This window comes from Narcine bancroftii, chromosome 8 (genome assembly GCF_036971445.1).
Source record: "Narcine bancroftii isolate sNarBan1 chromosome 8, sNarBan1.hap1, whole genome shotgun sequence".
NCBI lineage: Eukaryota > Metazoa > Chordata > Chondrichthyes > Torpediniformes > Narcinidae > Narcine > Narcine bancroftii.
The window spans coordinates 83720975-83746730 of record NC_091476.1 but is presented as its reverse complement, the minus strand read 5'-3'; the positions used below and the strand labels follow the sequence as shown (position 1 = coordinate 83746730).

General features: G+C 44.5%; 1 protein-coding gene across 3 annotated transcripts in view; it reads left to right on the top strand.

Moving 5' to 3' along the window:
- Positions 1 to 25252, top strand: part of LOC138741791 (homeobox protein BarH-like 2) — a 40779-nt gene extending 15527 nt beyond the window's left edge. Inside the window, exons 3-5 of one of the 3 annotated variants that reach the window (XM_069896078.1) lie at positions 2577 to 2661; positions 5397 to 5479; positions 24912 to 24996. In XM_069896078.1, the coding sequence (XP_069752179.1) occupies positions 2577 to 2661; positions 5397 to 5479; positions 24912 to 24918 (175 nt within the window). In that variant the 3' untranslated portion in view covers positions 24919 to 24996. Of the gene's footprint in view, positions 1 to 2576; positions 2662 to 5396; positions 5480 to 9509; positions 9626 to 24911 lie in introns of those variants that run through there. The other 2 variants (XM_069896079.1, XM_069896077.1) reach the window with 2 other exon arrangements.
- Positions 25253 to 25756: the final 504 nt, after the last annotated feature.

Sequence of the window (25756 nt, the reverse complement as noted above, 5' to 3'; positions counted from 1 at the left end):
TTGCATTGAAATGTTTAAATTTAGACATTCAGGGTAACAGGCCTTTCAGCCCACGAGCTTGTGCCACCCAAATACACCTATTTTGAAGGGTGGGAGGAAACCAGAGCACCTGGAGGAAACCCACGCAGACATGGGGAGAATGTAGAATCTCCTTAGGTCAGATTCTAACCCTGGTTGCCGGCTTTGCATAAACAATGCCGCCCTCCATGATGAAAACAGTCCCTCAATGACTGGAAACGCAGACAGCTGTTTTACTGCTGCACCGGGCAGGATTTCTGCCCACGCCAAATTTGATGATGGACCCCTCAAAACTGCACACAGATTGATGAGGTGAAATCCAGCCAGGCTGAAACTGAACTGGAGGTGCTTGACCAGCTGAGTTTTCAGCACGTTGTGTGTTGATCACAGTGACTGCCAAGCGTTCTTGTGTCAGTTCCCTCAAATCAAACACCACAGCAAGAGTCCAGAGCTGAAGAAGGGATTGCTCGGATCTCAGAAGCCACTGTCCCTGCTGTTTGTATGCTGCTGTGCTGAGATCTGCTGGGCTAACAGAATAAAGGAAGCAGTATCAGCCCTCCTCTTTCAGGACTGAGTATGAGCATGTGCAGGAAGAGTGCACATGAAGCCACAGAAGATCTGAATATTTCTGTTACATAATTTAAAATTATGTAGCAGAGCAGTTCAGCATCAAACACACTTGGGTGTGGGCTTGGTGTAAGCTTCTTCCGAATAAGGACCCACTGGAAGGATGGTCCGGTGTGGCTTCACTTCCTTTCAAAGCCTCTCAATCTTTGTCACACCATTTTCAGTGAACATCTCCATGGCCTTTGTATTTATATTTACTCTTTAGATAATGTCAAGCCTGTTATAACTTTTGCAACACAGTAGTGTATTTATATAGTGCATTCAACACAACACACGTAACTCCAAAGCACTGAACATGCAATTAGGAATAAATTCATTACTATCTAAACGACGACCAGCAGCCAAGATACACCGGGCGTGGCCGTCTTTTTACAGAGACTATCCAACTTAGAACATTAATCATTTAAACCTAATCCTTCCCTTCCGATCGCACCAATGAACTGCTTCCCAATTTCAATTGAACAACAGTGCTACAAACACCAGACCTCAAAGAACAAATGGTGACCACAAATAAGCCCAGTCACAATTCTGTTTGGATGTTACAAAAAGTCCAAGCACAGCCATCCCACGGCTGGTTTACCAGCATCGACAGGACTTGGATGTCAAAGTCTGCCAGCTTTAAAAGGGAAACTACCAACCAAGTCACAGTTTCTCGAGCAAAGGTTCACTTCAAAGTCCCCCCCCTCCCATAACCTCAGATGATCTGAACACCTTGAGGCCACGCGCCTCAGGTCAACATCGACCATGACCAACACAGTATGATGAAGGGCTCAAGCCCGATCCATCTTTGCCTTTGCTACATAACGGACGCTGTTCAACCTGCTGAGCTTCTCCAGCACTTTGTGATTTTACTTTAGGCATCCACATGGATGAAAGAAAAATAGAGGGTGATGAGATAGGGAGGGTTTCACTTTTTGAGATTTATATGGGTTGGCACAACATTGTGGGCCAAAGGGCCTGTAGTGTGCTGTAATGTTCTTTTTTTAAAAATAAAAATAGGGAAGTTAAACTGGGAATGACATGAGAGAAAAGCAGTGATAAATAATCTAAAAGTGATTGGTGGTGTTTGGGAGTAAATCACAAATATCTGCTGACACCGCGGTTGAAATAAAAACACACAATGCTGGAGAGACCCAGCAGGTCAAACAGTGTCCTTCATGTAGTAGAGGCAGAGACACAGAACCGACATTTCAAGCTTGAGCCCTTCATCAATGTATGAGAGAATGCCAGCAAGTGTCAGAACAAAAGAGTTGGGGGGGCGGGATGGTGACAGGGCAGGAGATGATCGGTGGAGAAGGGAGGAAGGGGACGGCAGCACTGGAGGGGGAGAGGGGAAAGGTGAATAAATTGGAAAGGCAGGAAATAGGGGCAGAGGAAGAAAAGGTGAGCAGGTGTAAAGGAAAGCAGTGAAGTCAATGTTAATGCCATATGGCTGGAGGGAGCCCAGATGGAAAATAAGGTGTTGTTACTCCAATCTGCAGGTGGTCTGGGAGGGGCAGTACGTGGACTGACATGCGAGTGTGGGGGTTTGACCTGGAATTGAAATGGTGGGGTTTAGGAGATCTATAAGCCCCTTCTTGTGTGCTCTGCCTATTTGATAGTGGCAACTTCACATTTCTGCCTGCACAGCATCATCTTTTACCAGGAACCCGTCCTGATAAAGGGCTCAGACCAGAAGCATAGACTCACCATTGCACTGAGTTCTTCCAGCAATTCTTTGTCGTATCTGTAACCATCCATTACCTTTGCCTGAAAGATATTCAACGTCTTTGGGAATAGGATGGATATGCAAGATAAACATGGTTAATTCCAGTGAAATAATAGAAGTTTGTGTTTCAACTCAATGATGAGCAGGTGGATTTACAAAATGAACATGACATTAGCAGAGGGGTTTACAAAGCCACTTACGATTTGTTTTGTGTGGTTTCCAGGTTGGATTTGGCACAGTCACTGGGATTAACTCAGCTTCAAGTGAAAACATGGTATCAGAATCGAAGAATGAAGTGGAAAAAGATGGTGAGTTGCTTCCCTCTGTTTCAGAGACCAGTGCATGAGATGAACCATTGGATATAGCAAATGCTGTAGAGCAACTTGAAAGCTTTACACAGATAAGTGACATTGTGGGACTGAATGAGGCGTGCGCAGCATCCATTGAAGAATTGCTGATGTGGTAGGGTTCTGAGCAAGTTCCTTAGTAAAGGTTGGAAGATATGCAGTACTTGTGGGTTTAATGAGTCATGGTCTTATCACCCTCGATACTTTCTCTTTCTCCTTCACATGTGTCTCCATCTTCTCTGAGTGGATCACTACTTCACTCTCACCTCTTGCCAATCGAGATAACCTCATAACTTTCAGTCCCTCCAAACCCATTCAAGCCAATCGTGGCTCAAAGGCCAAGGATCTGTCCTCAACCCTTGGGGACTGTGGATCTGGGACCTAGAACAATTCCCACACTCAGCAAAAAAAAAGCAAGGAATCTCAATTCCCAGGTTCAGCAGCGTTTGGAATTCTCTTCATCTGTACTCCCCCACGAGAGGGAATGTTCTCTCCCTCCACCTGACCAAGGCTGTTAATCCTCTTAATGACCTTTTTCTAAAAAAAACTTTATTTATTCATTCAAAAAACAAATCATATATGACATATACAGCAATTAAACATGAACATTTTTTAAAGAAAAAAAAGAAAAAAAAATTCCGCCCCCCCCTTCAGACAACTCAATCAGCCTTTAATCATTAAAGTTTCAGAAGGCAAATCTACACATTTTCTCGTAATATAATGCCTAGCATTGTCATATCACATTCACCACAGATGTGTGGACTCACCGGCCTAGTCACATCAGAGTCATTGCCTTGTATTGTGTTGTGTTGCCTCCACAGAACTAGGCCTCAGGATTTGAAAACTGAATGGTGCCACAGGTAGAGTTGGAGCTCAGGTTCTTGTGGTAACGCTCTATGAGTGCTGCTGATTGCTGAGTGCACACTTCCTGAGGAGTCACGACCAGTTTTCCAAGGACAAGAGGTCTGGTGGTTGAGAGCCTGATCTTGGCCAGGGCTGAGGATGGTTGTTGGAGAACAAGGTGGTGAGAGGGGTCAAGACTGAATCCTGGGCTGGGACAGGTCTGGCTATGATTGGCATCTTGAGGAAAGTGGCTCCTGGAGGTTTGGGCTGAAGGAAGGGAGTCGGTGGGATCTGAAGTTAGGGACGTGCAGCAAAGGATGGCCCAGATTGGTGCTGGATTTCAAGGCCTGGGGGTTAGAGTTTGGTGGTTGGAAATATTGTTAGGGGTTTGTATCTGAAGTTGAGTTGTGGGGCAGAGGCCGGAGCCTGGTGATGGGAGAAGGTTTGGAATCATTGGGAGAAGTTGTTTACTGGGTCGTGTGGATGCTGTAAGGAATTATCTGGGGAAAAGTGACCAGCTCCCAGAGGCCCCTTTAAATAGTATTTCTGCAGAGGGAACACATTAGAAAGGCAGGTGAGGAGTGCTGTATTCATGGGTCAGCTTGAGGAATGAAAGAAGGCATGAATTTCAGATCTTATATCTCTGAGGTCAACCCATTTCTATATTAAACCAAAGGCACTTGGAAGAAGACGCAACTGGCTTCTGAGCGGACCTTCCAGTGTATCATTGAATATAAGTATTTCACCTGTCCCATTAGAAGGAATGGTTAGCATAGCACTATTATAGCACCAGGGCCCTGGGTTTGAATCTGGCACTGTCTGTCAGGAGCTTGTAAGTTCTCCCCATTTCTGCATGGGTTTTCCCTGGGTGCTCCAGTTTTCTCCTACCCTCTAAAAATGTTGGTTAATTGGGGCATTTGGGTGGCATGGGCCCATGAGTCGGAAGGGCCTGTTACTGTGATGAATGTCTAAACTTAAGAACAAATTAAATTGAATGAAAATATCTAGAAAGAATAGGTGTACAATATTGTTGTCATCTCAATATGAGCCAATAATTTGCTACTGTGAAGCCTAAGGTGGTAATGTCTCTGCATAAGCTTAGTTGCATTCGTCAGTTCAAGTCTCCCTCCAAGGTCATTTGGCAAGTATACTGTGATGCATGGAAGGATCCATAACATATGTCAGCAGAGTATGGCCCAGTACTCAACAAAAGCGTCCTCTTAGAGTGTCTTAACGATATATGTCTTATTTGCATTAAACTCTCCTGCAGCTGATCTGACCAAGGGTTCATTTGCTACTTGGTCCTTAACTGACTGATCTCTCTGGTGCTAAAGAATCCGCCCTGTTGTTTGTAGTGATAGAGTGCTACCACCAGGAGGAGTCAGAGACAGAGGGTGTTGCATCTTGGGAATGCTGTTGCATCTTGGGTAAATTCAAGTTGGATGCCTCCACATGAGGTCTGGTGTGTGTGGGTTCTGTTCTTAGTGCTGTTTGTTTAGTTAATAAATCTAGTTGTTTAAAGAAGAACCCAAGTTTCTTTTATTGTAATAAAAGAAACATCACCTGGTACCAGGAGTGGAAGAAACACCGGAAGTATGCACAGGAGTGAAAAAAAAACAACTCAGTGTGCATAGTGAGTAACAGTTGAACACAGCAGAGAAAATATAGAAAGTTTAAAACTCCTTATGCTGTAAAATGGACTGGAAATGTCAACCATGAGTGGAGGCTGTTTAAACAAAGATTCATGCTGTACCTGCAAATGATTTGAATCAATAGCAAACCTGATGCATGGCAGATTGTACTACTACTTACTATGGTGGGACCTAAAGCTGTAGATGTTTGTTTTTGTCAAGGCAGAAGACCAGAGCAAATACAAGAAGGTTATTGAGATGTTTGATGAACACTGTTCACCAAAGAAGAATGAAACCTTTGAGAGGTACATGTTTTGCTTGCACACACAGCTGCAGGGAAAGAGCTTCAATACTTTATTAACTGACTTAAAATTAAAAGCAAGAATATACAATTTTGGATCACTGCCAGATTCAATGATCTGTGATTAAATTGAGTTTGAAATTAATTATAAGAAAGTGAGAGAGAGGTTGCTGCGAGAGACAATTTACCTTAGCAGGAGCTGTGAGGAAAGTGGGTGATTGTGTAAAAGCCAGTGAAAATGAAGGCATTGTCATTGCCACAGTGGTTGGGCACTCATACAAACAAAAAATGAGATACAGGAACCAACAAAAAGATGGAGAGACATTCAATAGTAAACAATGTGGCACTAACCATGCGCCAAAGCAATGCCCAGGATATGGAAAGTCTGTAACTAGTGCAAAGGGCAGAATCACTATGCAGAGCAATGTTTCTCCAAAGTGAACCAAGACCCAAGTAAAAGTGTACACACTATAGAAGAAAGTGCTCTCAGTGATGTACCTTTCGTGGGCATGGTAGCATAGGAAGTGAACAATGTCAGGCAGGATAAATGGATAAATACATATAAATTGAACAAATATTCCTTTCAAGCTGGACACAGGGGAAAAGGTCAATTTGATTTGTGAGTACGACATCAGGGCAATGAAGATAAAGCTATACATCCATGTAAAGCCTGCGAAGGACAGAGCATTGACACGAAGGTACATGTAAACTCAAGGTGAAAGTTAAAGAGAGCACCACCTCAGGTTCATAGTAGTCCCAGATGGACATGAATCACTGCTTGGTGACAAAACATATGTAAACTTAAACCTAGTCAAGGGGTGTACCACATTAACAGGGACAATGCATGGAACAGCGTAGAGGAAATACTGGATCAATTTCCTGACATCTTCAAAGGGGGTTGTTCTACTATTCACCTCTAAGATACAGTTAAAGGAGGACACACGGCCAGTAGTGCATGGCCTGAGGTGGGTTCCAGTGCCACTAAAAGACAATATCAAGCAGGAACCCGACCGAATGATGTCACTAAGGTCATAAAAAAAGTGGAGGAGCTCACAGAATGGATGAATTCAATAGTGTGTATCAAAAAGAAGAATGGTGACCTACACATGTGCATGGACCCAAAAAACTTAAATGTCAATATAAAGAGGGAACATTATCAGATTTCAACCAGGAATGGAATTACAAGTGAAATGGCTGATGCAAAATTTTTCACTAATTTGGATGCATCCCAGGGCTTCTGGCAAAAAAACTGCATGAAGATAGCACAAAATACTACACATTTAATACACCATTTGGCTGATACTCCTGTCTAAGGAAGCCTTTTGGAATTTCCTCAGCTCCAGAAGTGTTTCACAGGACAATGGGGTACATCATAGAAGCAAAAATGGAGTACACATGTACATAGATGACATGATCCTATGGGAACCAACACAAGAATAACACAATGAGAGGCACATCAAAGTGCTGCAACACATCCAGAAGTATGGATTAAAGCTAAACAGAGAAAAATGTCAGTTTGGTGTGAAGGAAATCTCCTTTCTGGGAGATAAACTGTCAGAGGCAGGTGTGGAGCCAGACAAGAGGAAGGTGAAAACAATTTTAGAGATGCCCAGACCCACAGGCAAAAAAGGTCCATTGAAAGTGCTGGGAATGATCAATCTCATTGGTAAATTCAAACCAAACCTGTTGTCCAGAACAATGTACCTGAGGAAGTTGTTACAGGACAAATGTGAATTCAAGTGGACAGACAACCATGAGGAAGAATGGGGATGACTGAAGACCATTCTAATTAACGAACCAGTACTTTTCTCATTCTTTAACACATCCCGAAAGACAAAAATATCTATGGATTCTTCAAAACATGGAATAGGTACCGTTCTGATTCAGGCTGTGGGAGAAGATTGGAGGCCAGTAGCATACACATAATGGACGATGACAACTTTTGAATGTCGATATGTACACATTGAGAAAGAGTGCCTGGGTCTGGTCTACGCACTTGAGAAATTCCACTGTTATGTGTATGGTCAAACAACATTGTGGTAGGGATAGACCACAAGCCATAATGGCCATTAAAATCTCAGCGAGATGTTGCAGAGAATCCAAAGACTGATGATGAAGTTACAGCATAATGACTTTAATATGATGTACACACCAGGGAAACTTATTGTGTTGGCTGATGCATTGTACAGGGCAACAATGCAGAGTGAAGCACACAATGAGAGTTCCACAGAGACGGATGTGAATCTCCATGTGAATCTGATCATTGAATTTCTTCCTGTATCTGACATAAAATCCAAGCAGATCACAGCTGAAACAGAAAAGGACACAGTTCCACAGAAGGTCATCAAGAATCTGAATGAAGGATGGTTTAGAGGTGAATGTCAGCCATACTACATCATCAGAGCTGAGCTGAGTGTTGTGAATGGGCTTCTACTCAAGCAGAGCAGAATTGTCATTCCTCAATCACTGTGACAAGAGATGCTAAAAAGGGTGCATGAGGAGTACCTTGGAATGGAAAAATGCAAGAGGAGGTCTAGAACTGCTGTTTATTGCCCAGGAATAAATGCTGATATTGACAGGATGGTTTCAAGCTGTGAGACCCATTTGAAACATCATGCAAAGCAGACAAAGGAACTCATAACTGACTTACCAGCAGAGCATGGCAGAAAGTTGGGACTGATCCGTTCAACATGGATGGAAAAAATTACCTGTTGGTTATTGATTATCTATCGAACTATCGCTGCTTCCTAGCATGTCTGCTGATTATGTGATCAAATATATGAAATTGATCCTTGCAAGACATAGAATTCCTCAAATTGTCCACAGTGACAATGAACCATGCTACAGCGGTAGAGAATTCCAAAACTTTGCAGAAGAGTATCACAGTCAAATGGTAAAGCAGAGAAAGGAGTTGACATGGTTAAACAGTTGCTCAAGAAAGCACTAGACAGTGGGTCAGATCCTTATCGAGCTCTATTGAGTTACAGAGCTTCACCACTTGAACATGGCATGTCACCTGCTGAGCTTCTGAGGGGACGTAGACTAGACACCACACTTCCCTACCCTACAGACTCAAACAAGAACAGAGATGTCGAAGATGTCAAACAGAAACAAAAGCATCTGAAAAGGAGACAAAAGGCAAACTGTGACAAGTCAGTGAGAAGCTTAGGGCCACTGGCACAACACGACACAGTGAGACTCAGAGATTCCAACACCTGGGACAATGTTATGGAGGAAGTAAATCCAAGACCCTACATGGTCAGATCAGAGGAGAGTCAAATACTGAGGAGGAATTGAAGGAGCCTGCTGAAAATGCCCGAGATACTGCAGGAACAGACAAATGCAGAGGATCCAGCCTGCACAGCAACAGAAGAAACACCTCCAGTGCTGGACAGTAGTGGACCAGCAGAGCCAACACAAGTTCCTGTGGTAAGAAGATCCACATGAGTTGTTAAAGCACCTGACAGCTGAATATATAAAATAAGAACTGCGCACTTAAAAGTCTGTGCAGCTGATGTTTCTGTTGAACTTTAAATTGAAAGAAGACGGTATATTAGTGGCTGCTACACAGATTGAAACTCACCATGACCACAGTGGTTGAGGGTTTCAACGAACTGATTTATTCAAACTTCGCCTGTGTCCGTTTAAGGGTGGCGTGAGGTCTGCCCGCGTGTCGGCAGTGACATCACCACACTTGCCCGAAGCGCGCACCTTGCCCAAACCCACATGGGACGGAGGTCCCCGACAGTGCCATCTTCTCATGGCTGCCCCGCCGGTCCGCGGTACAAGCGAGGCTGGTTCGCCACAAGGATGTGCGCTGCCACAGTGTCATATTAGATTAAAGATCTCAGGGAAAAGAGATGTAGTGATAGATTGCTACCACCAGGAGGAGTTGAAGATGGAGTGCGTAGCAAGGGTGGATGCAAGATGAATGCCTCCACATTAAATCTGGTCAGTGTGTGTTCTGTTCTTAGTGCTGTTTGCTAAGTTAATAAATCTAGTTGTTTAAAAAGAACCCGTTTCTTTTACTGTAGTAAGTGAAACATCGCATTGTTCAATTAAACAAGGCAATCTGCAGATGCCGGGGTTGAGTACAATGCACAAAAGTACTGGAGGAACTCAGCAGGACACGCAACATCCATAGGAAATGAAAGGTAAACAAGTTTTCAGGCCTCGGGAATCTGGAAAAGCTGGTGGATGCCTGAATAAACAGGAGGTGAGGGAGGAAGGGCCAGGGGGAGGAACATAGGCTCACAGGTAAGAGATAAATACAGGTGGGAAGGTAGAAGAAAAGGAAGCTGAGAAGTGATGGGGGAGAGGCCAGAGGGTGAAGAAAGGGAACTCGGATAGAAGGAAGGGAAGGGGTGGGGAGTTGGAGGAGAGGAGACAGGGGTAGGGTAAGAGTGAGACTGGGGGAGGGTGTTAATGGAAATTGAGATTGACATTGATACCGTCTGGTTGGAGTGTGTCCAGATGGAATATATGCTTCTTTCTCTTCTACCCTCCCATCTGTAAACACCAAAAAAGCTCTGACCAGTAGACTGTGCTCCCCTTCCCCTCCCTCCCACCTCTTCTTTCTTCATCCGCCCTCCCTCCACCTCTTTACTCAGGCATGTACCTGTTTTCCAGACTCCTGATAAAGGGCTCAGGACTGAAATGTTGACTGCCTTTTATTTCCTCTGGATGCTTCCTGTTTCTCCAGCAATTCTGTTTATAGCATTGTTGTAAAGCATGCCAGTAGATGCAGAACTTACGAGGATATCAAACAAATAGGGTGAACATAATGACCACTAACTTGACGATGTAGATCCTGTGATCGTGCTGAAGCGTCCTAAGAGCTGGAGCATCAGGTATCACCGTTAATGTAAGACTTTAACTTCCTCAATGTTGACTGGGATGTCTTTAGTGCCCGATGCCTAGATCGGGCAGGATGAACATGCCTGAACCAGCATGAAGATAGTTGACCAGGAAAGGGCCCATACTTAGACCTTGTACTGGTAAATGAGACTGGCCAGATGATTTAAGTTTTAGTGGGAGAGTACTTTGAGAATAGTGATCTCTATTTCTTAAGGTTCAAGGTTTCTTAATCATGGATAAGGATAGGTCTGGTCCTCAGGTTGAGATTCTACATTAGAGAAAGGCCAATTTTGAGGAAATGAGAAAGGACTTAGAAAGTATGGGCTGGGACAAGCTGTTTTCTGGTGTGTTTGGTAAGTGGAGAATCTTCAAAGGTGAATTTTTGAGAGTACAGAGTTTATATGTTCCTGTTAGGATTAAAGGCAAGGTTACCAGGCATAGAGAACCTTTGTTTTGAGGGACATTGGGGATCTGATTTGGAAGAAGAGAGAAGTGTACAGCAGGTATAGGCAACAAGGAGCAAATGAGGTACTTGAGTATAAAAAGTGCAAGAATAAACAAGAAAGAAATCAGGAAGGCTAAAAGAAGACATGAGGTTGCTTTTGTGAAGGGAAATCCTAAGGGGTTCTATGGGTATATTAAGAGCAAAAGGATAGTAAGGGACAAAATTGATCCCCTTGAAGATCAGAGTGGTTGGCTATGTAATGAGACAGAAGAGATGGAGAAGATCTTAAATGGTTTTGCATCATTATTTACTCAGGAAACAGGCACAGAATCAGGGGAAGTAAGGGAAACGGGCAGTGAGGTCATGGAATCTATACAGATTAAAGAGGAGGAAGTGTTTGTTGTCTTAAAGCAAATAAAGGTTGATAAATCCCCAGGGACTGACAAGATATTCCCTCAGACCTTGAGGGAGGCTTGTGTAGAAATTTCAGGAGCTCTGGCAGAAATATTTAAAATGTCTTTAGCCACGGGTGAGGTGCCGGAGGATTGGGTTGTAGCTCATGTTATTCTGTTATTTAAAAAGGCTCCAAAAGTAACCCTGGAAATTATAGGCCGGCGAGTCTGCCGTCAGTAGTAGGTAAGTTATTGGAAGGTGTTCGCAGAGATCGGATATACAAATATATGGATAGTCAGGGACTGATGAGGGAGTCTATGCTTTTATGCATGGTAGATCATATTCAATGAATCTTAGTTTTTGAGGAGTTTACGAAGAAAGTTGATGAAGAAAGGCTGTGGATGTTGTCTACATGAACTTTAGTAAGGCCTTTGACAAGGTCCCACATGGGAGGTTAGTCAGGAAGGTTCAGATGTTCAGTATTCATGTTGAAGTAGTGAACTGGATTCGACAATGGCTGGATGGGAGAAGCAAGAGAGTAGTGGTGGATGATTGATTCACAGACTGGAGGCCTGTGACTAGTGGTGTGCCTCAGGGATCGGTACTGGGACCATTGTTGTTTGTCATCTATATCAATGATCTGGATGATAATGTGGTAAATTGGAAGAGCAAGTTTGCAAATAACACAAAAATTGGAGGCGTTGTAGAAAATGAGGAATGTTTTCAAAGCTTGCAGAGGGATCTGGACCAGCTATAAAAATGGACTGAAAAATGGCAGAAGGAATTTAATGCAGACAAGTATGAGGAATTGCATTTTGGAAGGACAAACCTGTGGTGATACACCAATAACCTACTGCAGGGAGCAATCTCTGTACCTGCAGGAAGATCAGTGGAGGACAGACCATACCTGGCCAGCTGTCAATCAACCACCTAAGATATAATCCTGAGCCAGCCCTCCCGAGGCAGTCACTCAGGAATCACCAGTACAGCTACCACTGTAGCAGAGACTTTTAACTGAATAAAGCCTGTGGTACAGTCTTTCTCGGGTTTTCTGTCTGCTCACTGCTTCTGCAGGCACCCCGCGCCCGTGTAAGTACTGTGGGTCCCAGTTGGTGTGTGTCAGATCAACGATTGTGCCAAAACTGCCCGGTGAGAAACCAGTTCTGTATTTAGGCCCAGCAGCCAGGTGAGACAGCCGAAGCCTACCTGGGAGCCCTGCATGAGCTAGCTCGTCCGGGTCTGGCAGAGTCCGGGGTGAACGAAAAGGAAGTCGAGAGATTGGTGAGGGATGCCTGCATTCGAGCTCTGCGCTCAGAAGCCGCTCGCCAGAAGTTACTAGAGACAATATCTACTCCCTGGCCTGAACTATAGAGGTAGTCCGCTCCTTGGAGGCTGCAGCCTTCAACTCCCGACTTCCCCAAGCCTCTGTGTGGACATCCCAGACAGCAGCCATGACTCAGGGACCGTTGGTAGATGAACGCATCGCTTCTGCAGGCACCCCGCGCCCGTGTAAGTACTGTGGGTCCCAGTCGGTGAGTGTCAGATCAACGATTGTGCCAAAACTGCCCGGTGAGAAACCAGTTCTGTTCCCGATGTGGCAAGAAAGGCCACTATGCAAAAGTATGCCTTTCGAGGCCTGCCGGCAGCTCAGCAGCCTGCTATGATCACCTCGCTACCCCCTGGGATGCCGCCACGTGCGAGGGCCGGGCACCACCATTACTCACCCAACGACTTCAGTCCTCCTCACCAACCCCACTTCCGGCCCCAACGGGTATTACCGCCGCGTGCTTGCCACAAGCACCGCCCTTTAAAGGATATGGGGAAAAGGCAGGTAGGTGGAGATGAGCCTATCATCAGATCAGCCATGATCAAATTGAATGGCAGAGCAGGCATGATGGGCCGGATGGCCGACTCCTGCTCCTATTTCTTATGTCTTTTCAGGAACACAGATGCTGCCTTTTTCTTCTTCACTGTTGGGAACTACAATTAGATAGAGCCCTGGGGAAATGTAAAGGGAAGAGCTCAAGCAGGGTATTAAGGAGACTGAAATATCCTTGCAAAGAGGATTAAGGCATTTTATCCTTGCATTAAAAACAAGGGGATGACAAGAGGCAGGATAGGACCAATCAAGGACAAAGGAGGAAGTTTATGCTTGGAGTTAAAGGAAGTTGCAAGGTACTAAATGTGTACTTTGCATCAATATTCATCAAAGAGAAGGACATGGACGGTGATTGGGAGCACAATGTGTTGAGAGGCACTATTATATCGAGAGAAGTGGTGTTGAGTTGTTTGAGGAGCATTAAGGTGAATAAGAAGACAGGATCTGATGGGATATGTAAGAGGCAAGAGAAGAGATTGCTGGGGCCTTGGCAAAGATCTTTTCATCCTCACAAGCCACAGGCAAGGTCCCAGAGGACTGGGGGTGAGGGGGTGGGGGTAATGAACCTTTGTTCCAGAAGGGTAAAAAGGATAATCTAGGGAATGAGAGGCCAATAAGCCTCACATCAGGGGTGGGTAAACTATTATAAAAGATACAGAGGGATAGGAATTATACACATAGAACACTGCAGCACAGGCCCTTCAGCCCTCGATGTTGTGCTGACCCATATATTCCTTAGAAAAAGTACTAAACTCTCCCTACCCCGTAACTCTCTATTTTTCTTTCATTCATGTGCCTGTCTTAAGAGTCTCTTAAATGCCCCTAATGTTTCAGCCTCCATCACCAAGGCATTCCAAGCACCCACAACTCTCTGCATAAAAAAGATTACCCCTGATGTCCCCCCTAAACTTCCCTCAGTGTTTGCTATTTCTGCCCTGGGAAACAGATGCTGGCTGTCCACCATATCTATACCTTCCATAATCTTGTAGACCTCTATTAAGTCTCCTCTCATCCTTCAATGTTCCAAAACTAACCTTGCCTCATAAGACTTATTTTCCAATCCTGGTAAATCCCCTCTGCACCCTCTCCATGGCTTCCACATCCTTCCATTAATGAGGTGTCCTGAACTGAACACAATACTTTAAGTGTGGTCTCACAGTTGTAGAGTTGCAACATGACCTCTCTACTCCTGAATTCAATCCCCCTATTAATGAAGCCCAGCATCCCATAGGCCTTCTTAACTATCCTATCAACCTGTGCGGTGACCTTGAAGGATGTATTGATTTGGGCCTCAAGGTCCCTCTGTTCATCCACACTCTTAAGTAATCCGACCATTAACCCTGTACTCAGCCTTCAGGTTTGTCCTTCAAAAATATATCACCTCACACACATCTGGATTTTGAAAATTATGGTCAAATCAGGGACAAAGAACATTGCTTTGTGAGGGGAAGGTATATTCCCAATATGATTTGGTCAAGATAGCAATGGTGGTTGATGAGGGTAGGGCAGTGTGCGTTGTCTACATGGACTTGACATGGGGCCTCATGGGGAATTAATAGTTTGGATACAAACTTGGCAGACCCAAGACAGAAGGTAGTAGTGGAAGACTGTTATTCAGCTTGTAGACCTGGTGTTTGAATTTCTCATTCAGATGGAAGGGGAAATAGTTAGACCTAAAACTAATATATTATGCTTAAACAGGAGTGACTACCATAGGATGAGGGAGGAATTGGGCAGAGTGGACTGGGAGCACAGGCTAATTGATGAAACAGTTGAGGAACAGTGGAAGATTTTCAAAGAAATATTTTGTAATGCTCAACAAAAATATATTCCGGTCAGGAAAAAGGGCAGCAAGAGAGGGAAAAATCAACCGTGGTTAACAAAGGAAATAAAGGAGAGTATAAAATGGAAGGTGCAGGTGTACAAAGCTGCAAAGAGCAGTGGGAAACTGGAAGATTGGGAAAACTTTTAAGAGACAACAAGGGGTTACAAAGCGAGTAATAAGAAATGGGAAAAAGGATTATGAAAGTAAATTGGCACAAAATATAAAAACAGAAAGGAAAAAAATTTATAAATATATAAAACGGAAGAGGGTGGCCAGAGTTAACATAGGACCCTTGGAGGATGAGAAAGGAAAACTGGTAGCAAAACATGAGGAAATGGCCGAGGCATTAAACAAATATTTTGTGTCGGTCTTCACGGTGGAAGACACGTCCAGCATGCCCAAGTGCGGAGTTTAGGATGCGAATGTTGAGGAGGACCTTGATAAAAGAGTTGTTACAAAGGAAGTAGTGATGGAGAAACTAATGGGACTAAAGCCAGACAAATCACCTGGTCCTGATGATATGCATCCAAGGGTTCTGAAGGAAATGGCAGAAGTTATAGTTGATGCATTGGTGGTCATATACCAAAATTCCTTGTATTCTGGGCAGGTCCTGGCAGACTGGAAGACAGCAAATATCACGCCACTTTTTAAGGAGGGATGTAGGCAGAAGACTGGAAATTATCGGCCAATTAGCTTGACGTCTGTAGTTGGAAAAATGCTTGAAGTCGTCATTAAAGATGAAATAGTGAAACTTTTGGAACGTAAGGGTTCAATCAGGCAGACGCAGCATGGTTTTAAAAAGGGAAGATCTTGTTTGACAAACTTGTTTGGATTCTTTGAGGATATAATGGGTGCGGTGGATAGAGGGGAACAGGTTGATGTTGTATATTTGGATTTCCAGAAAGCGTTTGATAAGGTGCCACACAAAAGACATCAGTAAGTTACAGGAAAGTGGAGTCTGGGGAAGTCTATTGGCATGGATTGAAAATTGGTTGTCTGACAGGAGGCAGAGAGTCAGGATAAATGGGAGTTTTTCAGGTTGGCAGAGAGTGGTAAGTGGGGTGCCGCAGGGGTCGGTATTAGGCCCACAACTGTTCATCATTTACATTGATGACTTGGAGGAGGGGACAAAATGTGGTGTAGCCAAGTTTGCAGATGACACCAAATTGAATGGAAGAACACATTGTAATGAGGATGTGGAGAGTCTGCAGAGGGATATAGTTGAGATGGATGAGTGGGCAAAGGTCTGGCAGATGGAGTACAATGTTAGTGAGTGTGAGGTTATCCACTTTGGCAAGAAAAATAAAAGAGCTGAATATTATTTAAAGGGTGAAAAACTACAGCATGCTGTTGTGCAGAGGGACTTGGGAATCGCAAAAAGTTAGGTTGCAGGTGCAGCAGGTTATTAAGAAGGCAAATGGAATGTTGGCCTTCATCGCTAGAGGAATTGAATTCAGGAGTAGGGAGGTAATGTTGCAACTGTATAAGGTACTGGTGAGACCGCACCTGGAGTACTGTGTCCAGTTCTGGTCTCCATATTTGAGGAAGGATATACTGGCTTTGGAGACGGTCCAGAGGAGGTTTACTTGGTTGATCCCTGAGATGAAGGGGTTGATTTATGATTAAAGATTAAATCATCTAGGATTGTATTCGCTCGAGTTCAGAAGAATGAGAGGAGATCATATAGGATTATGAAGGGTATGGATAGGATAGATGTAGGAAGGTTTTTTGAGCTGGCCAGGGAAACTAAAATGAGAGGACACAGTCTCAAGATTCAGGGGAGTAGATTTAGGACAGAGATGAGGAAAAATAGTTTTTCCCAGAGAGTAGTGAATGTTTGGAATTCTCTGACCAGGAAAGTGGTTGAGGCTGCCTCATTAAACATATTTAAAATTCAGTTAGATAAATTTTTACATGATAGAAGAATTAGGGGATATGGGGAGAAGGCAGGTAGATGGAGTTAGGTCATAAATTAGATCAGCCATGATCGTATTGAATGGCGGAGCAGGCTCGATGGGCCATTTGTGGCCTAATCATGTTCCTACTTCCTATATTCCTATGATCGAAGTTGGGATCTCTGTTATTTGTGATACACAGTGCCCGCCATTCTATTTGAGACTAAGACACTTTTTTTTATTTGCCCCTGAACTCTACAGTTTTCAATTTGTAATCAAACATTTCACGTGTAATTAAGGTGCACTTTCCAGATTTTATTCAAGGTTATTTGTATACACTTTGATGTGGAAATGACTGCAGTTTTGGCACATAGTCTCCTCATTTCAGGGCAGAATAATATTTGGGGCATTTGGCTTCATGGGTGTTTGTGAGTATTCAGGTATATTTAATTGCTTCATTAGTGCAGGTATAAGAGAACTAGACTTGCTCCTAAGTTTTTTTTATCACCTTTGGAGTCTGTAGTTGCCATTTTTCAACACGAGGACCAGAGTTGTGCCAATCAGTTAAAGAAGCCGAAAAACAAGAATAATCTTAGGATGACGAAAATCAACAATTTGGAACATCATTAAGAAGAAAGAACGTACTGGTGAGCTCCGTAATTGCCAAGGGACTGGTCTTCCAAGGAAGACCCTCCACTGCTGATGACGGAGGAATTCTCATCACAATGAAGAAAATTCCTCAGATGTATGTCCGACCGATCAGAAACACTCTTCAGGAGAAGGTATGGATGTGTCAATGACTGCTGTCTGCAGAAGACTTCATGAACAGAAATACAGAGGCTGCTCTGCAAGATGCAAACCACTAGTTAACCACAGAAACAGATGGACAAATTAAAGTTTGCCAAGTATTTAAAAGAACCTACAGAATTCAGGAAAAGGGTCTCGTAGACAAATGAGACCAAAATTAACCTTTGCTGGGGAGAATGGGGACATTGGGCTTCTGTGTGGGAATGGGGACCTTGGACTGCAGTGGGGAATAGGAATCTTGGGCTGCTGGGGAGAATGGGGACCTCGGGCTACTGGGGGGAATGGGGACCTGCTGTGGGGGAATGGGGATCTTGGACTGCAGCGGGGAATAGGAACCTTGGGCTGCTGGGGAGAATGGGGACCTCGGGCTGCTGGGGGGAATGGGGACCTCTGGCTGCTGGGGGGAATGCGGACTTCGGGCTGCTGGGGGAGAACTGGGGACCTTGGACTGCAGCGGGGAATAGGAACCGGGCTGCTGGGGGAAATGGGGACCTCAGGCTGCTGGGGGGAATAGGGACCTAGGGCTGCTGGGGGGAATGGGGACCTCGGGCTGCTGGGGGGGAATGGGGACCTGCTGTGGGGGAATGGGGATCTTGGACTGCAGCAGGGAATAGGAACCTTGGGCTGCTGGGGAGAATGGGGACCTCGGGCTGCTGGGGGGAATGGGGACCTCTGGCTGCTGGGGGGGAATGCGGACCTCGGGCTGCTGGGGGAGAACTGGGGACCTTGGACTGCAGCGGGGAATAGGAACCGGGCTGCTGGGGGAAATGGAGTCCTTGGGCTGCTGTGGGGATATGGGGACCTTGGACTGCTGGGAGGGTGGAGACCTCAGGCTGCTGGGGGGGAATGGGGTCCTCGGGCTGCAGTGGGGAGTAGGGACTGGTCTGCTGGGGAGAATGGGGACCTTGGGCTGCTGGGGGGGAACGGGGACCTCGGGCTACTGGGGGGGAACGGGGACCTCGGGCTGCTGGGGGGGAATGGGGACCTTGGTCTGCAGCAGGGAGTAGGGACATCGGGCTGCTGGGGAGAATGGGGTCCTCTGGCTGCTGTGTGGGAATGGGAACCTCTGGCTACTGGGGGGGGGGAATTGTGGTCCTCTGGCTGCTGGGGGGGAATGGGAACCTTGGACTGCTGTGAGAGAATGGAGTCCTTGGGCTGATGGGGGGGGACAAGGACCTTGGGCTGCTGGGGGTTTGGGAACCTCAGTCTGCTGGGGGGGAACATGGACCTCGGGCTGCTGGGGGGAACAGGGACCTTGGGCTGCTGGGGGTTTGGGAACCTCAATCTGCTGGGGGGAACACGGACCTCGGGCTGCTGGGGGGAACAGGGACCATGGGCTGCGGGGGGGGGGGGGTGATATGGGTCCATGGGCTGCCAGGAGGAATGGGGTCCATGGGCTGTTGGGGGGGGAATGGGGACCGCTGGCTGCTGGGGAGGAACGGAGACTTCGGATGGGGAATGGGGACCAAGGTTTGCTGGGGGGGAATGGGTACCTTGGGCATCCGTGGGGAACGGGGAACATGGGCTGCTTGGGTGGGGGGGTGACAGGGACCACGGGCTGCTGCTGGGAGTGGGGACATTAGGCTGCTGTGGGAATCAGGACCACTGTAAACAGTACTTTCAATACAAAATATGAACTCATACAGTAGTTTCAATAAAGATTTTTAAAATTGCGTAGGTTGGAAATCAAGGACTACCTGTATTTATTTTCCTTGATTTTTTTTTTGCCGGTTGCTTGAGGCTGCAGGTTACTTGAATTCTGGATACCAAGGGTTTTTCTGGATCTAAACATGAATAAAATTCAAGTCTGGAAAGATATATCATTAGCAGGGACCTGAGGAGAATTAAGAAACAGAGATCTTGGGTGGGTCCAAATCTCCCTAAAAATTGTGACCCAGGAAAGGAAAGGCATGGAGAGATACAGAAGGTTGGGAGAGTAAGTTTGCAGATGACATGAAGATTGGAGCAATTGTAGATGAAGCTGAAGGTTGTCAGAGGGTGCAAAAGAACATAGATAGAATGTAGTGTTGGGCAGAAAAATGGCAAATGGAGTTTAATCCAGACAAGTGAGGGGTGATGCACTTTTGCAGGACAAATCAAAAAGCTGATACAGGGTTAACGGTCGGTTAATTAAGAGAGTGGATGAACAGAGGAATCTTGGGGTTCATGTCCACACACCTCTCAAGGTCATTGCTCAGGTTGATACGATAGTTAAAAAAGCCTATGGGATTCTGGGCTTCATTAATAGGGGGATTGTTATAAGAGAAGAGAAGCCATGTTGCAGTTTTAGAAGTCTTTTGTGAGACCACATTTGGAGTATTGTGTGCATTTCTGGTCGCCTCATTATAAGAAGGATGTAGAGGCTATGGAAAGGGTGCAGAGGAGATTTACCAAGATGTTGCCTGGATTAGAGGGCATGTCTTATGAGGCAAGGTTGGCAAAACTGGGACTTTTCTCTTTGAAGCATAAAAGGATAAGAGGGAACTTGATCGAGGTCTACAAAATTGTGAGAGGTTCTACAGCTAGGGTGGGAATAACAACCACTAGAGGACATGTGTATAAGATTAAGAGAGAGAAGTTGGTACATAGAAATGAATAAATGTATTCCATTAGAAAAAATAACATATAATTTAAACAATAAAGTCACAGTATTCGAACAAATTTGGGAACTATACATGGAACACAACAGAGAGGGCCTAACGTGGACCTCCACCCCCTAAAATGATAGAATGTGAAGAAGACGAAATGAACTGATCCAGTGTGTATAAGTAGATGACACAATTTTCTTGTTTATTTTCATTGTGTGATGACATTGTTTAATCGGTTTTATTGTATTGTATATGTTGAATGTTTAGTGGGTAGGGAGGGGGGTGGGAAGGAGGGAGGGAAGGGAAGGAGAGAAAGGGGAGAAAATGACACTGTGTATATTCAAGAGGGAAATGTTTGTGAGTAATTTGGTTAATATGGTTCATAGTGTGAAAAATTTAAAAATAATAAAAAAAGAGAGAGATGTATAGGGGAGACATCAGGGGGAAGTTTTTTTTACACAGAATTGTTGAGGCCTGGAATGCCTTGCTGGGAGTGGTGTTGGAGGCTGAAACATGAGGGACCTTGAAAAGACTATTAGACAGGCACATGGAGGAAAGGAAAGTAGAGGGTTATAGGGAAGGGAGGGTTTAGCATTTTTATGTGGTTCAGCACAGACATGGAGGCTGAAGGGCCTATAGAGTGCTGTAATGTTTTAATGTTTAATGTTTTTAATGTTTAATTTTTAAAAAGGGATTTGCATAGATTGGCACCACAGTCACATGGACGAGGTTGACAAAAGAGTTTGTTTCTGTTGCTATTCAATTCCATGATTCAATAAGAGGAGGAAGTAACCAAGTTCAGTTGTAATATTCTAAGACAAATTGATAGAATGTAAAAACTGACTGGAAGTTGCTCAGTGACTAAATCACTATATCAACAAATTAGTTGTGCTGCCACGTGTTAAACCTTAAAAATAGTATTTAAAATTACAGATTCTCATATGATTGCCCAAATCTCACCCCCATCCCCCCCCCGCCACAAAAAGAAGGGGTGTTTGAGCCTTCGTTAATTAGTCCATATCTTGATCTTCAGGAATTCAATGCTATTAACCGAACTATATTATTTAAACCTTTTTGGGAAGTTAATTATATCCTTAAGCCAGTATGATTCAAATAAGGTTGCCTTATTTTAACAAACACGTCATATTTCTTTCTAAGATTATGTGATCTTTTCCAGACTTTGAATTTCCGTATTCCAGTGAGTCTTAAATTAGAATATTGTTAAATGTCCATATTTCTTTGACATTAAGATTTTTCAGATGACCATCGACGTAATTTTTTCAAACAGGGCCAGATCTCAGAACCTAACTTCATAAACCTTTCAGATGGCACTGGGTCCCTTGTGGTTTATGATATATATTGACCTGGATGTGAATGTAGGAGATATAATTAGTAAGTTTACCGATGATATGAAAACTGGTGCTGTGGAGGACAATGGGGAAGGATGTATGAAACTACAGGAAAACGTAGGCCAGACATAGTTCATTGGCAGATGGAACTTAATCCTGATAAATGTGAGGTATTCTCTTTTGGGAAGTCAAATAGGGTAGGAAGTATAGAAGGGGATTAAAGAATGTTGATGAACAGAGGGTCCTTGCAGTTTGTCCATAATTCTCTGGAGATGGCAACCCAGGTAGGTGGGAGTGAAAAAGGCATATGGCATGCTTGCTTACAAAGGTCGGGGCATAGAATATAGGAGATTATGTTGGAAATTTACAAAACACAGGATAGATTCCACTTAATGTATTGTGTGTGGTTAGGGTTGACACACAAGAAGAAGAATTTGATTTACGCTGAAGAGAATGCGGAGGAGATTCACCAGGGTGTTGACTGGATTGGGCTTTAGTTGTGGGAAATGATTGGATAAATTGGGTTTGTTTTTCATTGCTGGTGTGTGGGGAAGGGGGAGGTGGGGGGAACCTGCAGAGTTATATAAAATTACGAGACATAGATAGAGTTGGTAGCTGGAATCTGTTTCCCATGATAGAGCTATCAAAAATAAGGTGGAATAGGTTTAAGGGGAGAGCAAAAAGTTTTAATGGGAAAGATTTTTTTTAACATGACTGATATCTGGAAGTGGCTGCCAAAGGAGATGGTGGAATGTCGGGTACAATCAGTGCAATTAGGAAACATTTAGACAGGCCCTGAAATACACAAGTTACAACCTAGTAAGGGCAAATGGGATAAGAGTAGACAGGCAAAAAGGTCGTGGGCTGGGTTGAAGACAACACTTTTAAGAAAGGAGAGAGAGATAAACCAGAGATTTGTAGATCATTTCGATGACTTCAGTGGTGGAGAAAATGTCAGAGTCAATGATTAAAGATGTCTTGGCTGTGCATTTATAGAGGCTTGACAGGATTAGTCCAAGTCAGCATGGATGATTTATGAATCTTTCTTGACTGACGGCACAGTTGGCATAGCGGTTAGCACAAAGTCTTTACAGCACAAGCGGTCAGGACGGGGGTTCGATTCCCACACTGTCTGTAAGACGTTTGTACGTTCTCCCCGTGTCTGCATAGGGTTTCCCTGGGGGCTCCGGTTTTCTCCCACCCTTCAAAAACGTACCGGAAATGTAGGCTAATTTGGTGTAAATTGGGCAGCTTGGAGTCATGGGCCAAAATGGCCTGCTACTGTGCTGTATGTCTAATTTAATCTAATTTAAAATTAATTTACTTCTTGCTCGTACCTTGACAAAGGGCTCAGCCCAAAATGTCGGTTATATATCTTTGCTATGTAAAGAACGCTGCAGGGCCTGCTGAGTTTGTGTATTAACCATGACCACAACATCTGCAGCCTTCCTTGTTTAACTTCATCCTGGTAAATCTCTGCATCGTCTCCAAAGCATCTACATCCTTCCTGTAATGAGGCAACCAGAACTGAACCCAATACTCCAAGGACCTAATTGAGACGTAGAAAATTCTGACGAGGTGACATGGTTGGTGTAGTGGTTAGCCCAACAATGTTACAGTGCCAGTGAGTTGGGTTCAAACCATGCCTGTAAGGAGTTTCTACATTCTTCCCGGGTCTGCATGGGTTTCCTCAAAAACATACCGGGGATGTAGATTAATCCGGTGTAATTGGGCAGCATGGGCTCGTGGGCCAAAAGGACTTGTTACTGTGCTGTATGTCAAAATTTTAAAAAATCTAGACAGGGCAGATGCAGGAAAAATGTTGGGGAAGTTCAAATATTCAATGTGAGTTTATCATTATAAGTACAATGTACAGATGCACTGACCTTCTTGTAGGCAATCAGGAACGGAATTAGACCAAGTACAATAGAATAAATTTTAAAAAGAGACAAATGCCAAGACAGAAAAAGAGATTATAATGACCAAAGGATCAGTAATTAGATATTCACACCTGCAGTTAGTACAGTTCAGTCATGCAAAGATGAGGAGGTACATCTTCACTCAGAGTTGTGAACTTGTGGACGTCCCTGCTACAGAAAGTTGTTGAACCCAGTTCATTAGATAAGGAGTTGGATGTGGGCCTTCTAGCAAAAAGGATCAATGGGTATGAAGAGAAAGCAGCAATGGGGTACTGTGACATGATCAGCTATGATGGTATTGAATGGTGTACAGGCTTGAAGGCCTGAATGGCCTCTCCTGCATCCATTTTGTATGAATAAATTAATTTGAGGAGTGTTTTTCACACAGTGGGTGTGGTTATTTAGCCATACATCACAGTAACAGATCCTTCTGGCCCATAAGCCTGTGCCATTCAACTAAACCCCCAATACATTTTGAATGGTGGGAGGAAACCAGAGCCCCTGGGGAAAGCCCACACAGACATGGGGAGAACATACAAGATCTTTACAGACAGTGCGGGATTCGAACCCTGGTCCCAATCACTGACGGTGTAGCAGTGTTTTACTAACCGCTATGCTAACCGAGCTGCCAGAGGAAGTGCTAGAGGCAGGTGCAATTGCAGCATTTAAAAGGTGTTTGTATTGCTACTTAGATAGATTGCATGCATGGATATAGATTGTGTCAAGATTTGGATGGGAAAAGGGTAGAGGAATACAAGACAATGCGGGCAAATTGAATTAGTGCAGACAAGCATCATGAGCAGTGTAATGTGGTGGTCTGATTCAAGGTTCCTTTATTATGCAGATAAATGTGCAACGTGTTTACTTTTACCCCGTACCCCAATGCCACCATTTCCTGTGTCCCCGTATCCTCCATGGGTGCATGGCCCCCTCTCCGTTCTAGCGGTGAACCCAAGCTCCTGACATCCAATTCACCCTCCTTGACCCCCGATTCCAAACTCTGATAAGAAACTGTCAGTGCCTGAGGTCCCTTCAGGAGTCCTGCTCGCCATATTATGAGGCGTTTTCCAATCTGAATGTCAATCATTAAACATTGTCACTACGGTGACATAATGTGAAATGTCTTTCTATTGTCACAGAGATGGGTGGTGGAGAGTATCCTCTCAGCTCAGTCCTCCGTTGCCTTCAAGTTAATCTAGCAACACCTAGTGCCTCCTCAAATGCACCATATTTCCTCCAACTGTGGTTCTCTTTCTCAGTGACATCACTGACCACAGTTAGGCCTGGGGCAATGTGAGCAGATCAGGTGGATCTGGTTATATTTCTTGGCTGCACTAAATTCACAGGAAGCGGTCCAGGTGAAGAATGTGTGTCTCGCCCAGTGTTTCTGTGGGGTTTTGGTCCAAATTGGGTTCCGATGGGTTTCCACCTCCCACATTACTTCATATTAGATCACTTAAACCCATTTCTTCAATGCAGGTGCTGAAAGGAGGCCAAGAAGCTCCCACTAAACCCAAGGGGAGACCAAAGAAAAACTCCATCCCCACAACAGAGGAGATTGAGGCAGAGGAGAAGGAAGCCAGATTGGCCCATGAGCCTTTACCATGACTCTCCTGAGAGATGAGCACCACAGGAAGCCCTTCGCCCATCGTGTCCTGCACTGGGGGATGCTGCCATGGTTCCAGTGGAGGCCAGAGATGCCGTTGGGTTAGCCTGCTATCCGCACATCACAACAGCTGCATGTAAATATGACATTAATTTATGGGAGCTGGGAGCCAATACTTTGTGTATGAGGGAAATTTAAATAAACTATTGTGTATTATTCTACTAAAGTCACTGTTTCATTGGGCCTTGATTTCATCTGTTCAATCATTGATTCCTTCATTTTTGATCGTGTCCTCTATATTTGAGGGGCTTCGATAGGGTGAACGGCCAGAACTTTTTTCCTGGGACAACAATAGGAAATAGCAGAGGGCATCTGTATAAGGTGAGGGGAAGAGTTTAGGGGAGACATCAGAGGTAAGTTGTTTCACGCAGAGAGTGGTGGGTGCCTGGAATGCCTTGAATGATGGTGGAGGCTGGTACAATAGGAACATTGAAAAGACTAAGACAGGATGTAAGAAAAATAGAAGGTTATGAGTGTAAGGTTGGCACGGATGAGATTGTTTTTACAGCTTGGCACGGCATTGTGAGCTACAGGGTCTGTAGTGTGCTGTGATGTTCTAAATTTATCTTCAATTTTTAACACAAGATGTGAATTAGCTTTCACAAACTTTCAATCAGGAAGGACGTGTGACCAAGAGTGAGGAGGGTTTGGGGATCGA